At 36.2% G+C, this 19163-nt stretch overlaps 1 protein-coding gene across 1 annotated transcript in view; it reads right to left on the bottom strand.

The window, feature by feature from the left end:
• The window catches only part of SEMA3E (semaphorin 3E), a 949587-nt gene that overhangs the window by 260362 nt on the left and 670062 nt on the right, over positions 1-19163 (bottom strand). The window contains exon 6 of the mRNA XM_044088353.1: positions 668-787. Coding sequence (XP_043944288.1) covers positions 668-787 — 120 coding nt within the window. The remainder of the gene's footprint in view (positions 1-667; positions 788-19163) is intronic.

The raw sequence follows: 19163 nt of genomic DNA, 5'->3' as shown, positions 1-19163 counted from the left end.
AAACATTACTATTTAGGGTGACAGTATACAGGAGAGAAAAACGTTATGCTTAGCTAATGCATGATAATTTCTGGAATTCAAGTAAGATGGATCCAAGGAAATACTGCAAAACACAATGAGATGACAGACGTATTCGAGAAAGTAATCTAAGCATACTATAATTAATAATGCCTTCTGATCATAATTATAATGTTCCTTTTTGTTAGCTCAAACATAAAAACTATGAACTCACTAACAAACTCATTGTAAGCACATTATGCTTCTCTTTAGCTTTGAAATCATTGTCACTGCTACTAAAAAATAATTAATATGGAAAAAATGGCCATCAGTTTTTTCAACACCACTTTCTCTCTCTATGAAGTACTAATAAAATGGGTTTCAATCAGAGTTCAGATTTGTAAGACTAAACATCACACTGACAAATAAAATAACATCCCATTGCATATTAAAACAATATTTAATGAGATGTGGGCAATATTCAATCTGTTTCTCTTAAACAGAGCAAGATTGACTTTAATGGTGTAGCCCTGAACTATGAAATGGCTGGGAAATTCTTCTGCAACACATACATTGAGAATAATAAGCAGAGTTGAAATAGAAACAAACAGCACATTTAAATAACGCATTCATGAAAATACATAAAATAATTACTTTATAAGGTACTTACCATTCAATAGTCTGTCATTATCAGGTTCTGTCCGGATGCTTGAGTGTTGCCCTGTGTAACGATACAAGGCTGCATCTCTTCCCCAATAATCAGCATAGAGTCCAACAAATAGCTTGCCATCTTCACAAAATAAATAAAAAATAGAACAATGGTTATGAATAATATTCACTGCATACCTGAAAATATATATAGATAGATTAGATATAGATTAGATACATTAGATACATTAGATAGATTAGATATGGATTAGAGATTGATAGATGGATGGATGGATAGACAGACTGATAGCTAGCTAGCTAGCTAGATAGATATGTTTTGTTTTTATCATAATCTTTAGCTGTAATATAACTTGTTTGTAAGGCACAGCCATGTTATCAGTCAAATATCTATATTTCTTTAGACACATACATAGAAAAAATATAAAGGGTAAAAATGATACACAGACAAACAATTCAGTAAAAAACTGCAAGAAAAACCCAGCCAAGCTAGAATTTTCACTGTGTGATGCCTTAAACATACTATAATGGAGACCCATGGGATATACAAAAATGTTCCCTATCTACAAGTGTTTCAGCCATATGGCTTCTAAATGTCCATGACTTTTTTTTTCACTTTTTAAGTATTTATGTGTTTCTGAAAAAAAAAAAAAAATGTTCGGATAACTGCTCACCACCAGGAAATCTTTTTCCAGAGTCCTAAACCTACTTGTTCTTATCATGACATTCTTACTTGCTCTTCAGTATAGTGTTTAAGGGCTCTAATAGGTCTTGGATAACTAGCTGGCTTGTAGTTTGCAGAATATGGGTTTGGGTAATCTCTCTAGCATGTAATATATATTTAATCTTTGTGGAATTCCTGCCTTACTGGATGAGTGCATTAGAGTAACTAGTCATTTATAAGATGGTGTCTATTTCTACATATGTGAGAAGATGTAAGGATATGGTGAGAAGGGATTAATGTTTGTTGGCATGAATGGCACAGTTTTAGTGACAGTTTCTCTCCCTTTTATTGCTTGATAGTTAGTTGTTAAGCATCAGCTGTGGACCTTGATTTTTGTTAGAAGGGATAGCAGTTATGTAATTGGTACTGTTATCACAGGATGTTCACACATACACACACACACACACACACACACACACACACACACACACACACACACACACACACACACACACACACACACACACAAAACTATAGACAGCTGGGAGGAGGCTCAATTCGCCTATAATGTGTTTTTAGCATCTACAAGTAAACCAGAACTCCTGGCAAATACCCATACACAAGCAGAGCCAGACCCAGCACTAGGTGACCTAGGCCCATGGTTTGAAAATAACTCAGGGCAAAGATACACTTAATCCACCAATGGCCAGGTGCATTTTCAATGAATGTGGGCTTAAATGCAGCTCCAGCGGATATGAGTTTCAAGGATGGAAGAGTTTGCTGTTGCACACGTGAGGCTGTTTTATTTTATTTAGCAAATGGTCATCGGTATTTGTACCATAAACGTTTTGAATTAAATCTAAATATCTGCAATCATTGTAGAAGTGAAGAAGAAAATAATATGCACACTGACGGGGTTGAACAGTGTTTATGGTAAATGGAGAGAGACAGCCTTGTAATGGGATGCTGGAATGGTTGCCGAGGGGGGGGGGGTCTGGTCCATTACCCTGACTCAGCCCCCACTTGACCCTGATCTGGCTCTGTGCACAAGGAGGATTTGCAAGCTCATGCTCTCCAGGGAAGGCTTACCAAATGAGAACTGAACCGAACTGGAGAACCAAGCAGTATGAAGCAGCAACACTAACTTCTATGCCACAAAAAAATCTTTAAGGCAAACAAGTGTAGTTAACACTGTCTTCCTTCACCAAAAAAAAAAAAAAAAAAAAAAAAAAGAAAAACATGTCTTTTAGTTGTATGAATTTTTGCTTGATTTGACTGTTCTACCTTGTGCAAACCCATACTATGTAGGAGTCATTTTTTTTTCAAAAATGGAAGTATCAAGAGGGACACCACACTGTTTTTTTCTTTTCTCTTTATAAAAAAAAACATAAACGTTTCTAGTCTGTTCTGAGTACTACAAAAACACTTTTTTTTTAGAATTTCAAATTTCAAGCTAGATCAATAATCAATCTCAACTTGAATTTCTTTTTCAGTGTTCTTTTAAAGTCGTCAGTTAAATCTAGCATTCATAGGTTTCATAGGCATATAAAAGGCTAATAATAATTGGCCCTCTTCAAAAGGAACCTTGATGATTGGATGGGAGATAGGAAATTCACCCCAGGGATCATGTCAGTCACCCTGCTAGACAGGGGTCCAGAGAAGTAAATATTGTGGGAAGAAATATCCAGGGAATTGTTATGGCTAGGCTTGTATAGGCCCTAGGGCTGATAGCCTAGTACCCACCTATGAACCTATGAACCACCAGGACCTTCATAAGCCTGGTTGTGCAATCCAACCCAATTATGCCCCTATAGGCTTTGTTAATTAAGAAGATTCTAGAGGTTGTATGATTGGTATGTTAGTTTGGGCATTACTTTCTGAGTCAGACCCAGGATGAACTTCGGATTTCCCTTCCATGCCAGGCATAGATCACTTGTCAGTAACCTATAGGAGACAGAGTGTAGAGAGAAGGCTTCAAGGTAATCTGTATAGGACAATGTGTTTATACCTTGGTTTCTCCTGCTAAGAGACCTATGGATGGATGTCCAACTGTTTAATAGGCCATTTCTTTCCTCCTTCTTTATATTTGAGTAGATAGGAATATCATCAGGGCTCTAAATCAGTTTCTGTCCACAGGTGGTAAAAGCATGGTTAGAAGTTTAGCCATGCTAGCACAGCTCTACCCTTTAGATTGTCTTCCATGTCTAGCTCAAAGGTTCAACCCATCTTTCTGTAATGCAAACTTGTGTGGGATTTGACTGGAAACAGTAGAGGGGGGTCAAACCCTAATAACACTGAACTTGCGCATCTGTGGAAGAGTTAAAAGAAACAGTTCCAACAGTGTTTTGAACATGTCTTATGCCATGCTGCCTGCCTGAGAAATATAAATAATGGAGAATACAAAATAAAAACTTGCATTGATGATGTCACTATTGCAGATGAGTCAGTTCCAACAGAGTTACAGCAGCGTGGGAAAGCATCCGTCCATCCACAACCCCCTTTTTCCCATTTTGCACATGGAGTCAGGGTGTCATTCCAGCAGTGACAATCATCTAGAGGCAAGGTTTACACTGCTGGGTGGCTAGACCTGCCATGGTAATTCTTCCAAACACACATTCACACACACACACTTACACCTATGGACAGTTTAGAGTGTCTAGTCCACCTACTGCATGTCTTTGGAATGTGAGAGGAAACTGGAGCACCTGGAGGAAACTGACACAAACACAGAGAAGACATAGAGATTTCACACAGAAGGCATCCCAGGTGAGAATCGAAGCAGGGAACCTCTTGCTGCGAGGTGACAGAAATATTCTACTGAAAAGATAACAAGGGTAAAACAGTGCATGAAATTAAAATCTACACAGGAAAATAATGAAAGATATGTATCTGTGTTGAGGTGGGAGATACACTTAAGAGGGCATTTGGTAGTTTTATATATATATATATATATATATATATATATATATATATATATATACAGTAATGCTAAGATCACTATACCCTGGAGAAGAGGAAATACTCTGAGGTAAAGTAATTCTAGATTCTTTCCCTTGAATAACATTTAAATTCATGAATCAATGTCACACATACATGTGCACATGCATGTGCGCGCGCGCACACACACACACACACACACACACACACACACACACACACACACACACGCACACACACACACACACACACACACACACACACACACACACACACACACACACACACACACACACACACACACACACACAATCTTACATACTAAACAGAGAGCATGAGGAGTTGTGAATTATGGGCTCAGGTTCTTAAGAAAATTAAGATATGGACTGAAGAGTGAGCTGTATTTCTACCCCATAAATATGAAATAACTGGTTTTCAAAAGATAGATCATTAAAAACTATTGTCCTTCAAGATATTCCTTTATTTAAAAAATAGTTGCAAACTGTTCTGATGATGCATTATATTCTGCTACATCTTATATTTTGAGTACGATTATATTCCCTTCCTTTCAAACCTACCATATTTATATACCATCCTTCCTTGTAAGCCACTTACCATACTGGAGTTAGTCAAACCTTCACTGGCCCTACTACAGCCATACTACATACAGAGTATGCTTTCTCTATATCACATAGCTAATACTTGTTTCTCAAAAAGTATAGCAGTTATTTCTGTTGAGATGTTTACAAATCTTACTTTCAGCAATACTTAACTGTAATGTTTCATGACTATTTAGGAAGTGTCCAAAATATAACTACCTGAAACTACAAAATACAGGGTTTCATTGATGATATCATTTTATTGCTAAAGAACAGAATCCATATTCCTTGAGTTAAAGAAACTTGAAATATCCTAATGAAGATACTGTGTGGGATTCCAGAACAATTTAGGCTTGCAAAAAACATACTACCCCAAGCCCTTTCATGACACATCATTCTGAAAATAGGACTCCAGGTTTGCTTATACCACATAGTCTAATAAGGAAGGTCATCTCCAAGTTCCAAAACAGGAACCAGTTTTGCTATGCCGCAAAATAAGAAATTTTCTGCTGGCATTCATATGCAATGGGGCTTTGCAGAGTGGGTAGCCCTGCATTTATATGTCTGTACTGATACTGCCAGTCCGAGACAGTGAAAGGCCATATGGAGCTGTAATAAGGCTGGTACAATGTTCATTTGGGCCTTGGTAGGTCTGCATGCACTCTGGCAATCATTCAGATTTACTTTTTTAAAAACAGCAAGAATTTTCTTTAGCAGCATAACCCCAGGGCATGGCACTGCTGTCTTTTCAACTGTAATAATGCTGTCGCAATGTGGTCCTGTAATATATGCAGTATTATTGATGACATGCAATTAATGGTATGGAGACAGTCAGCTGCCTGATGTGAATAATGGTGCTTGATTTATGCCCATAACAAGATTAATTTCCATCACATACAATAGAACAGCAATAGCAAAATGAGACACAGTGAAATGATCCAGGAAAACGTTATTGAATCTCTGAAACTTCATGCTTATAGTAAAATGCATCTTGTTCAGTAACAGCCCTCACATTTCATTTACTGCCTTACACAAACTTACTTTGACCTCACCAAACATTTCCTGCTAAGGTCAACAGGTATCAGTTATTTACAAATGATTATATATTAAACTTTTAAACACCAGCAGTCATAGAGTATGTTCATTTAACCATAAATATGTTAAGTCAATTATATAATATTAACTTTTGAAATATATCAATTTATTAAGAAAACCTCCCTTTGCAGTTGAAAGCAATCATGAATGCAGTTTAGCATAGATAAAATGCTAAAACATTCTGACATCTAGTGGACAATACTGAAAACTGCACAGTGTAACTTGCTTTAAGCAGGGATTCTAAATTCATCTGTTTCTGTTCTTTATTTGCTAGCTGTATTTTCCAACCTGTTTATTAATTTTACTCCTGATCCTTAAAACATAAATGATGGAGTTTAATGATGGATAACATGTCTATATAGTGCATTTCTTTCCTTACATCCCCATATTTCACTGAGATGTTTAGAATCCAATGTTTAAATTTGCAAAGTTTTCCCTATGTAGAAATCAGAACATGAACATAATACTAAATATAATATTTACCAACGACAGAGAAACACCAAAAACATATATACATTTATATATAAAAATATATACAAACTTGTTGTAAAACCTTTACTTGTTAATATTGATTGTCATATTTTTTAAAATCACTTAATATTGACAGTGTCATTCAACCCTGGGTGCATACATGAGGCAAGCCTAAGTTGCCATTCTGCCTCCTTTTGCTCAATAATACTGCTGAAATCACTACCCCTGATGTCCATATTTTTATATATATATATATATATATATATATATATATATATATATATATATATATCTATATATAAATACACGTTTTTAACATTGTTGGGTGGCCACGGTGGTGCAGTGGTTAGCATTGTCACCACACAGCAAGAAGTTCTCCAGTTCGATCCTCGGCCTGGGGTGCCTTCTGTGCAGAGTTTTCATGTCCTCCCTGTGGTCGCGTGGGTTTCCTCCGCATGCTCCTGTTTCATCCCAAAGACATGCTGCAGGTGGATTGGACACTCTAAATTGGCCCTGTGTGTATGTGTGTGCCTTCTGTGGAAGGTTGGGTGCCAGGCTGGCAACTTGACACTGTAAAACTCCACTGCCAATCATGAGCGGTGAGGTGATCCGCTGTGGAGACCCCTAACCAGGAAAAGACGAAGAAGATATGTTTTTAACATTGTAATTTGATGTATATTTTTGTGTTTTGACCGATTACAGTTTGGTCACCTTAAGATATTATTAGTAAAAGAGCGTGATTGGTTCTTTTTTAATTGAGCACAATATTTAAAGTGTGTATACATGACTATATTCTGTGTTTCTGAGGAAGTCATTTTGACGAATAGCGCAATTAAAGTGTTTTACGCTAAAAAACTTGCATTCTTCTCTGGTGGTTTTTGATGTTTCTCTGTTGTTGGTTTGATACATTTACATCATAGCCATTTTGCCTCTGTTTTGGTTCATTAAATATAATATTTGTTCACTTCTACAGTAAGAAACATATTTATTTTCCCATTTCTAAAGTGTATTAGGTGAGGTGAACTCTTTACTGTTAATAATTAGGCTAATAATAACCATGAATAATCATGACTTGCACCACCTTTTTACCATCTATGGTAATCTGGATGTTTTACCTTGGAAGCGATTGCTTAAATTCTCCAAAATAAATTGCTAGTGTTCTTGCATTACTAAATGTCAAACTACATACATATGGAATCTTATATGAGCAGAAATTTTCGGCTTTTAACATTTGCCATTTATTGAAGTTCTTCATACTGATCATTGCAGTAGAAGTCTTAGCTATATGGGTTACATCCTGCAAAGGGTATAACAGCCGGCCAGCTTCCAAAGCTTCAGGGCACCTTCCATGAGCTCAGACTGTCAAGCAGCTGACTTCAAGACAAGTTTGGGCGCTAAGCCTTTCTGAGGCTTTCGAGGCTCAACGGTTGGCTTGTGCTTTCCTTTGCTGGGCAGATGGGTTTCCTTTGGGAGAAAAACGTCAATTTTCTTATATTTAGTAAGGCTTTATTACTTCCCTCTTCAGGAAGTTATTTTAAAGCTAGGAGTGTTGTGTTTTGACAGACTGTCTCGAGAATGTAACATACTTTTAAATGGAACACTCATTTTTTCTGTCAGGTTTAAAGTAGTGTAAACTAACTGTGGATAAATTGTGTTTAATTTCCCATTGTGGGGCTGCCATAGTGTTGAAAGTGCTTTTTAGTATGTTTTTTTCTGTCAAAAAAGTAACTTCTGTGGACTGGCAGGTTTACTGACATTTGCTGCTTGTTTTCCCTGGGAAAGAGGCACCATTTTTGGCTTGACCATGGAACAGATTGCCAGTCACAAGGTCGGTCATTCTTCCAGCAACAAAAATGGAAAGATAAGCAAAAAACGTTTGTTAAAACAGCAGGCTAGCAATTTGCCTCATCTGCAGGTGGGTGATCCTGCTGTGGTCATTTGCTATACCTCAGACCACTTATCATTTTCCCTGAATCCCTTTGGTATAGCACCTATAGCCACTATGGACTGGGGTTTAACCATATCCTCTGCAGCTGTTGAAGTGCCCTCAGTGGGCAAGGGACAGCCACTCTTATTGGTCCTGTGGGAGGAAATAGGGAAGGTTTCCCTGTTAAGTCAGAATGCTGTGCCCATCCCTGGGAAAGCAGCAGTTGCTATTAGTAACATGGTTGGCCCCATTTTTTTCTGTCAAAAAGAAACAGAAAAGCAAACGTATCTTTTCCTCTTCAAATTTCTTTGGATAGGAGTAGTTTATTGGGACTAGCTCAGGGTTGAATTCAGGATAGTGATCCTTCATGTAAAGTAGTTTCTGGTAAGAGAAAGAAGGATACCTCTTTTTCTGAAGAGATTTATATTCTGACTCTGAACAGGAAATTGCAGGGATGGAGTCAGCATTTTGTGCTTGGATTTCTGATTCACACTTGGAGAACAGCTCCGTTTTCACACTTGGAGGGCAGCTCTGTTTCTATTCTTCCTGTACAGTCTCTTTTTCTGAGACTATGGCTGGAATGTCCCATTGTTTACAATGGGAGAGCACTGAGGTTTCTCAGCCCCTCAGAAAATACTATGAGATGTTATAGAAGGATTTTACAGAAACTTCACCCATTCCTCCTGTCCTGTCTACCTTAGAGGATGTATGTCTTACTGACTGCAATTTTCCTGATAGTCAGCTGTAAAAATGCAGATAGAATGCATAAAGTTCTTCAGTCTTTTAAATGTTTATACACTATTCCCAAACCTGACCCAATACCTATAGCCTTAGTTGACTCCACTGCTGCTAAGCACTTAGTTAATGCCAATCCTACTCTTTCTAATAAGGACAGGAAAATTTATTGATACATATGAGAAAAACTATATACTTTTGTAACTTTTTCAGAATTTTAAATTGTCAGGCTCATATGTTAAAGTTTTTTTCCTGACATATTGTGAAAGTATGAGGAATGCTTTATTTTCAGTTTCTTCTTGTGAAGAAAATCTGCTTTCAAAAAACGTAATTTTCCTCTATTGCACAGGTCACTACTCATTGTTAGCAGTGTGCGTGTGTGATTCTGTTGATACTTCTTCCTGGGCTGTGGCCACTAGTACTCTTTAAGGAGGTTTGCTTGGCTGTATTCTCAGAAACTATGAAATTTAAATTCTCCCATAGATAGAGATTTAGTATCTGGCCTCTCTGCTGCAGAGGTGATCAAAAAGTGTGGTAAAAGGGGCAAGCTGCCCCAGACAATCTCTTAAGATTTTTCACCCTCCTTTTCCAAATTGTCCAAGAGATCTTCTTTCTCCTTATCCAGTTTTAGCAAAAAAAAAGAAAAAAAAAAACAGAATAAACAGTTTTGACAGAATTAATGTAAACAGACATTTAATAAGTGGCAAGGGGATTCAGAAAAGAAACCTCCCAAAGCCAAGGACTGTCCAATAAGTCTGATTGACTACTCGAGACCATGTGACCCCCCCCCCCCCCCCCAGCTTGGCCTATATTCTCTTCCAGAAAGTCTGAATCTTCATTTCTTTCTCTTTGGCAACAGCTTGTTTCACCCAAGTGGGCTCTGAAAATCATTCAACAGATTACAAATGGAAATGGGAGGAAATTCCTCCTTTCCAGGGGGTCATTCCTCACTCCACGGATCAGACTGTTTTGTTTCCTCCTGTTCTAAATCACATGCTGTCCCAAGGACTGACAGAACCAGTTCCTCCTTCCCAGGTGGGGAAGTGTTTTAGCCAAGGATGTTCTTATTGGCAAAAAAAGGAAAGAAAATGCTTGAAGATTAGATATGGATTTTTCTTTCCTAAACCTGTTTGTAATAGTGCCCAAATTCAAAATAATGTGAATTCACAACCTGTTATTTCTTCTTCCTCTTTCAGGTTTCCTGATAACATTAGACTTAAAACATGCTTATCATCACATCCCTATTCATCCGAACGTCAGGTATTTCTTAAGGTTTTGTGTGTCTTAATCATGTTATCAGTTCTCTGTCTTACCTTTGGAATATGCACTACACCTTGAGCACTCACAAAGTATCTGGCTTCAATTATAACTCATTGCTTATCTTTGCAAAGTCTTGTTCAAAATGTCAGGAGCCTCTCTCTCTTGGGAGAGAGAGCTCTTGCACAAGCTATAATTTCAAGAGAACATTCAAAAATATTTCTTTCCCCCCTCACATAGGAATGTTTTCCTGGGATGTCAACTAGACACCTCAGTCCAAAGAGCTTTTCTTCCACAGGAAAAAATGGACCTTTATTTAGATATATTTCTAAGGTTTTTCACTCAGACTTTGGGCACTGCAAGGGAGTACATCACAATTGTGTGTCTCATGGCCTCTATAATTCTTATGATACCCCTGGCAAGACTCCACATGAGAAAGATATAGTGATATCTGAAATGTCTATGGTCCCAGCATCAACACCCTTTATCTTTTCAGATCTCAGTAATTGGGTTTGTTAGAAAACACATGTTTTGGTGGAGACAACAGATATCCTTAAATTTGGGTCTTCACTTCTCCATTCCTGCTTCAAAGCAGTCAGTCACACAGATGCTTTGACTTTGCTTGGGGAGCAGGTTCGGGAGGGAAAAAAGTGTAGGGGTTCTAGAACTATGGAATATAAATATCAGGGAGATATTTGCACTGATCAAGGCATTCAACTCTCTCAACTATCTTTGGTCCCTAGGACCTCTTCAAGTGTTTGCAGACAATAACACAGTTACTTTGTCCATCAACAAGCAAGGCAAAACAAAGTCATACCCCCTTTGCAGACGAGACATGTTAGCTTGGGATATATATGTTCACAGTACTATCTCATTCTACAAGCATCTTACATTCTGTCAGACTAAAACTGTGTGGCAGGCAAACTGAGCAGGACCTGGGCAGGGCTTTACAAATGGAAACTAGATTGGAGGGTCTTCCAAGATTTGATCCATCTGTGGAGAGTTCCTCAAGTAGACCTCTTTGCCTCCTCTCTGAACAATCAACTGGCAAAATTCTGTTCAAGGACTCCAAGCAAGAAATCCTGGAAGACAGATGCCTTTTCTTTTCCTTGAACAGGAATGTCTCTGTATACCTTTCCACCCTTTCCACTAACATCCAGGATACATCTGAAGATTCATAAGGAATCTCCCAAGATCATTGTAGTGACTCCCTTCTAATCCAGGCAACCATGGTTCTCCCTTCTTTTGCAAGGTATACTATTAAAATCCCAATGTAGCATTGTACACTTATGAACTATTTGAACTACAGATGTCCGAATAGTTCATATGTGTGCAAGCTGCATAATCGAACGATATATTTGCAAATGTACTATGCATTCACAAATATGACCATTTAAAGGAATATAAAGGGACGGTACAGTGCGGTTAAGGAAATACTTCCCTTTCCTCACTGTAGTGCGATCTCGGAGTTGGAATATATAGTCAGGGGGGTGTGGGGGGTGCAGGGGTGCTTGCCCCCCTGTATAAATGGGATTGTAGCTGTAGTAGTTAGTGAGTTACTGCAAGGGTGCTATTGCTGTTAATTGCCGTAAAATGTCATATTCGACATTTACGGCATTTACAGCTGATTTTTTATGTTAGGACCAGTTGGGTAAGTGTACTTTCAGTCTCCTAGTTCACAGATTAGTACCTGTTTTATTGTGACTTTCGATATTCTAATAGTAAACCCTTTTGGAAATGGTCAGGGGCAGTTACCATAAGCTTCCTCACAAAATGGATCTACTCACACAAAAAATTTGATATACCCTGGCATCAATTATCTTAAACTGACTGCATGGATGATAGATCTCAATTCCTTTCAGGCACCTACTTTCTGAGGATGTGCAGCAGATACTAATGGAGACAAGAAAGCCTGACACTAGAAAATCATATATTAGCAAATGGAAAATGTTTTCTAGTTGGTGCCAACAACATAACCAGCACCCATTCATGGCTAGTTGTTCTCTAGTTTTACAGTATTTGTGTTAGTTACTATCCTATGATCTTTCTTACGCCTCCATTAGGGTTCATTTATTGGGCATTTCAGCATGTCTGCCTATGGATTCTCCTCTTTCAAGGCAGTCTCATGAAAAAAAATGTTCTTGAAAAGGTTTTTGTGTAAGAGGCCTCCAAATAAACTGGCAGCCCCTCCTTGGGATCTTAATTTTGTGGTAGAGAGGCTAACTCTTGCCCAATCTGAACCAGCTAACCTGACTGACTTGAGGTTCTTAACATGGAAATTAGTTACTGATTGCTCTTGACCTCAGAAAGAAGAGTATGTGAGTTCCAAGCTCTTATGATGAGTCAAACCTATGTCATTTTCCATAGTGATAGGGTTTCTTTGAGAAATAATCCTTCTTTTATGCATACAGTGGTATCTGAGATTACTTAAACCAAACTACCAATCTCCTACTTCTCTTTCTTGAGCTTAAAAATGAGGGAGAAAAGATGCTCCATAGCTTGGATATCCACAGAGAACTCAAGTACTATCAGGACAGATGACAGAACTAAATATTTTAGATCTTTGGATCAATTGTTCATTTCTTGCAACTGTAAGAAGTGGGAACCTATGTCAAAACAGACTATTTCCACATGGTTGTCTAAGGCTACTACCTTTTGTTATACTCACCATGAAAAATATATTCCAGGCAGATTCAAGGACCTCTACCAGGTCCTTCACTTCATCTATGGCTTTTTGGAAAGGGTTGGATTCTAGAAGTATTGTAGAAGTTTACTTGTTCCTTTTACATCATTTTACAAAGAATTATAAGCATGTTTCCTTCTCTAGGTAGGACCATTCTCTAGGGGTTCCTGGAACCTTCTCCTTCCTCCTCCCAAATATAGTTCACTATGGTAATCTACCCATATAGCTGAGGCTACTGCAGCAGTGATCAGCATGAACGTAGTTAATGTGTGTAAGTTGAACTTACCATAACAGTAGATGTCTGAATGATCACTGCTGCAGTAGCCACTTTTTCCCTCCATCCAGATTGTTTTTTGGTGGGATTTTTTTGGCCAGTGTGTGGACATTTATGTATTCATTTATTTTTCCAGCATTGTCCTTTCAGTGTTCAGCCTCCCTCTGTCTGCTGGTAGGAAAGCTCTGAATGGCTTCAGGTCCAAACTTTTCTTTTAGTCAGCTCATCTTGAGCTGCTTAACAGTTTGGGTGCATGGAATGTACTGTGAAGCTTTGGAACTGGCCAGCTGCTATAGCCTAGGCAGGATATAACCTACATAGCTAAGGTTACTGCAGCAGCGGTCATTCGAACATCTACTGTTATGCTAAATTCAGCTTACACAAATGTAATTTCATTAACTTTTTGATATATTTTACATTTGTTTAAAAAACTATGATCAAAGAATATTTGGGAGATACTTCACTGTGTCTTGTCTTATATTCTAAAAGTTCTAATCTGTTTGTTTTATCCTCCTCAACTTTAGCTTTTATTACTTCCTCTAATTTATAACCTCTGGCTATAAACATGTTTGGTAATTCTACTGATATTTGGTTTGTATGGTAGATTATTCATTTTCATATCATGTTTCAGAATCTCATTACATGATCATATAGCATAGATAATATTCATTAGCTATGTAGCGCTGGGTAAGCATTAAATAGAAATAAAAATTCACTACCTCCAGTGTGGCATCATAATGTGGGCAGCTGTATTTTTCTTTCAGAGGATGTCAGAATCCCTCTGCAATGCTAAACATATGCTTTCGGAATCTTGCCCATTGGGAATTATTCTGATTTAAAATGAAACTAAATTAAATAATGAGAATAATGATAAAATATAATGATGAGATTATAGCCCGTCTGATGTGTGAATTGGAGAAGGACGAGGAAGCTATATTAAATGATTTGAATTTTGAACATTATTATACTAATTTTCACAATATTTTTAATACCGTAGACAATGACTGTCATGTAATTTTTCAAAGAAAAGCAAGGAAAATTTCAAGGGATATAGCAGAGTACCGGGAACAGAGGGTATATCCTTTGTCTAAAGGCAATCGTGAATACAAGGAAATAATGAATAATGATGTACATTCAAATGAAGGGGAGATGAGGTTATCGCGTGGAGACATGCATCCCCAGTCTGATGAATACCACATGGAGGAAGGCTTGAGGCGTTCGGAACGCATGCGTAACCGTGAACAGAATTATTCACAACAGATGAGAGAGGAGAATGAGAGGTATGCAGGGCAAGGAGCAAGACCCAAAAAATGGGGTCCTCAGCGAAAACAGGAGGATTTTCGACAGAACAGGAGATAGAAGCGTTGGGGGAGTCATCATGGCTAACGCTTTGGTCGAGTACATTTAATGTGTGGTGCAGCAATTAAGCAGACTGGGATAAATAACAATGAGGACATACTGGAACTCCAGACTGCAGCAATTCCTATGGTTATCGAAGGGGTATATGATGCTCGGTTGGGGGAAATGGTGGATCCACTCCTGAATGTAAGTACTTATCAGATTATTGATATATGGTCCGGAAGTGATATAGACTATAAAGCAGTCTCTGAATGGAACCCTTGGGCAGGTAATGACTGTGTGTCCGTTAATGAATCTGAAGAGGTTCAATTCAATAATGAGTTGAGTATTACGTCTATAAGAAGCGAAGGTATGGACATGTTTTTAGTAAACAATGAGACTGGACAATTTTTTACTGACAATAATGTTGAAATTAATGATGTCAAGATTCAAATAGAAAATATGAATGACAATTTAAACATTAGTGGGTTGATTGATATTATATCCAAGGAATGTCATGCATCTGGTCCGAGTGAACCCATTATAGTAACTAATAATTATGGAGATTTTAAGGTTTATAATTATTCCAATAAGTTTATGAATGTTGAACATGCTGAATTATTATTTAAGGGTTTCACCTTTGTACCTGGAAGAAAGGGTAATATCACTGAAATGCTTATAGATTTAAAATTTTTAACAAGGAAGATGAACATTAGAATATTTTTTACACAAAATGAGGCAACAGACAATAAGACATTTTTAAAAAAAACTAGCAAATTTAATCCTGTTTACAATAATACATTAATGATATTTGAGAAGGCCTGCGAATTGGAGGTGAGGCAATATTTTAATAAGAATCAGAATAAGAAAGATTTTTATAGCAACTTAACAGAAGAAGATGTGATATTGCTTAATGAGCTCATTACGGATAAGGGCATATGTTTTATGAAGCCCGATAAAGGCAATGGCATAGTAGTCATGGACCAAAATGATTATTCAGACTACATGTTTAGAATGCTGGCAGGGGAAGCATATGAGGAAGTAACCATGAATGAGATACACGTGACCTACTCAAAGATTGATTTAATGTTAAAGGATATGTTATTTCAGGGACAAATAAACAAACTAGATTATGAATATTTGGTTAACAAATTTCCTGTTGTAAGTAATATTTTTGGTATCCCTAAAATACATAAAGGGTTGAATAACATATCATTTAGACCAATAGTGGATGGGAAAAGGAACAAAACCTACTTTATTAGTAAATATTTGGACTTTCATCTTCAAGGTGGGTTAAAAAGGTTTGATTATATAATGAAGGATTTGTGACATTTTTTTGTCCCAATTAAATGAAGTAAGAATAGATTCTTCCATTATATTTCTCACTGTGGATGTCTGTAATTTATTCACAGTGATACTCAATGACACAGGATTAGAATGGTTGGATTGTCAGTTGAATAAAACAGGGTTATTTGACCAGGATCAAATTAATGTTTTTGTATCCCTTATGGACATGGTATTGAATAACAATTATTTGTATTTTGAGGGAAGTTATTATAAACAAAAAATGGGGGTTGCAATGGGGGCAGCATGTGCCCCCATATATGCCAATTATGTAATGTCTTATTGGGAGCAAGAATATGTCTTTTGTAGTGAATACAATTAGTATATCCAAAAATATATGAATTTTTTGGATGATATTTTTATAATTTGGGGTGGGGACAACCAGAAGTTGGTCACAGTTTTGAAATATATCAATAACACAGTGGATTTTCTGAAATTTACACATACATATAGTAGTAATGAAATTAGTTATTTAGATGTCCATTTGGAAGTCAACACAGATAAAAAGGGTCTTTTATCTAATATTTATAGAAAACCTACCTTCTCAAATTCCTATTTGGAATACCATAGCTGGCACCCTGACCACCAGAAAAGGGCCATAGTGAAAGGCCAGATGGTCAGGGCAACCAGAATGGTAAATGATGTTTTGAATTTTGAAAAATAATTGGAATTCATTTCAGGCATGTTCATGAGAAGATGATACCCAGAATCCATGTTACAAACTATAAAAACAGAAATTATTAGAAAGAGAAATGATGGAATTTATCAACCTATATTAAAAATTATAAATAATAAAGAAGAAATAGTAGTGGATCCTAAATTTGGGAATAATAATAGGAATAATATGGGGGAAGATGTATATTTTATTACTACATATAATAACGATGCAGAAGTTTTGGTTAATATAATACGTAGAAATTGGCGGTTACTTAAAATGGACACTAATATTTATAAGAAATTAAAGAATCCTCCAAAAAACGTTTATAGGAAAGATAGGTCCTTTAAGAATTTATTGGAAAGGGGTAAAATATTATCCCATTATACTTCATTCAGACCTGTAGGGAATTACAAATGTGGTAGATGTAGCCACTGTAAATATATATTTGTGTCAGGAAACAAGATAAAATTAGGTAAAGAAACAATATATATTAATGGGCATTTTGATTGTTATAGTAGGAATATAGTTTATTTAGCCAGATGTACACAATGCCCAGCATTTTATATTGGAAAAAATTGCCGTACGTTAAGAGAAAGAATTGGTGAACACATATCGGATATAAGACATAGGAAAAATACCAACGCATTGGCAAGGCACAATGATTTCAATCCAGGTCATGAATTTAAATTTAGTATTATTCAACAGATTAAGAAGAACAATCAAGGACATATTTTGGATGTCCATTTGGACATTAGTGAAACCAAATGACAAATTTGATTGGATGCTACTACTTATCCAGGATTAAACGATCATATAAGTATAGCCCCATTATTAAAGTTAAAACATTTATTGGGTTAAATCTCTGACATCAAGTGTTCATTCAACAAAGTAATATATTTATTTGCACATATATTTTTTTGCACACATAAACATTTTTTTTGTGTTTTTGTATTCATTTGTAATTTTTTGCACATATATATATATATATATATATATATATATATATATACATAAAATTTTCTTGCATTTATTTATAATTTTATGCATCTATTTAAGGATTTTCCAATGCATATTTACTTAATAGTTTTCCAAGTGAATATTTTAGCATTGATTGTATGAAAGTCACTATATTGGAACATGTATTTCTTCATTATAATAATATGGAATATCAAAAGAATGTATTAAGACAAAAAGAGTCTTTAATCATGATCATGAATATATTTACTTTATTTCCATATGGTAGAGAATGAGATTGCAATCTTATTTATTTATATCTTTACTTTTTTTAATTAAATATTTAATTTAATTAGTTTATTGTTTTATTTGAATTAATTGTTGTTTTATATTTATGTATTTTTTATTTTTTATTTTTTAGAATTACTTATGTTTTACTGGCTGTGGGCTGTGAGAGAGAAATTAGATATTCAATTGATATGAAATTCAAGATGAGCTGAGCTGGGAAGCACTGTTTTCACTGTTTTCTTGTTTTTGTTGTTGCTGAATATTTTAATATTTTAACATAATAATATATATATTGTAATAATATGCTCTTATTGGTTTTTTAAAAACACTGATATGTATATATATATATATATATATATATATATATATATATATATATATATATATATATATATATACAGATACATGCTGTAGTATATATAGATTTTGGAAGGGCATATTTTTTTAACAATTTATCAATCAATTAACTCGGGAGGGTTATATAGGGAGGTGGTTTTATAGGAATGACTTTAGTTCTGAAGAAGTCTTTTTAATATAGATGAAACCTAGGTAAACTTGTCAACTATCGGACATCGTGTTGGTTCTTAATAAACGTGTTTGTGGAGTCTCCCTGGTGGATTGTTTTTGGACTGGTCAGGGTTCCTAGTGAAGTATTAAAATGAAACCTACATAAAGAATGCAAAGATAAATATACACTGTTGTTGTTTGTCTTTCGGCTTTTCCTGGTCAGGTGTCGCCACAGCGGAACTCCGATCCGCTAATGATTGGCAGTAGATTTTCACGAACACCGAGGTGCCAGCTCGACGTTCAACCAAGGCATGCCCATTTACATGTCTTTCGAATGCCCACCCAACCACGGGGAGGACATGCAGACTCCGCACAGAAGGCACTCCCTGCACTCCAGGTGAGAATCGAAAGGGAGAATCTCTTGCTGTGAGGCAACAACGCTACCGCTGCAAGATAAATATACACTAGTGAAAAGAAAAAAGGACAAAATGGAAGATTTAGAAAATACTAATGGAAAATATATATTATAATATATTGCTTTCTTTTTTTGCCTATTACAATAAATTTGGGCCAATTTATTTGTCACTATTAAGAGTACTCTGCTGTGACTTTATTGCCATTTAACGGTTAAGTAATGAACAGCATATTTAAACAATGAGATCAGCAAATTCAAATGAAGCTATAAGAAAAAGAGTTGAGGGTTGGTGCAATGATTAAGGTGTTTACCTGGGTTCCTATTATTTAAGCGAATGCTTAAATTTACGAATGC

The sequence above is a fragment of the Protopterus annectens genome, chromosome 11.part0 (assembly GCF_019279795.1).
Source record: "Protopterus annectens isolate FY-2018-M chromosome 11.part0, PAN1.0, whole genome shotgun sequence".
Classification (NCBI taxonomy): domain Eukaryota; kingdom Metazoa; phylum Chordata; order Ceratodontiformes; family Protopteridae; genus Protopterus; species Protopterus annectens.
This window is presented reverse-complemented; position numbering and strand designations above follow the sequence as displayed.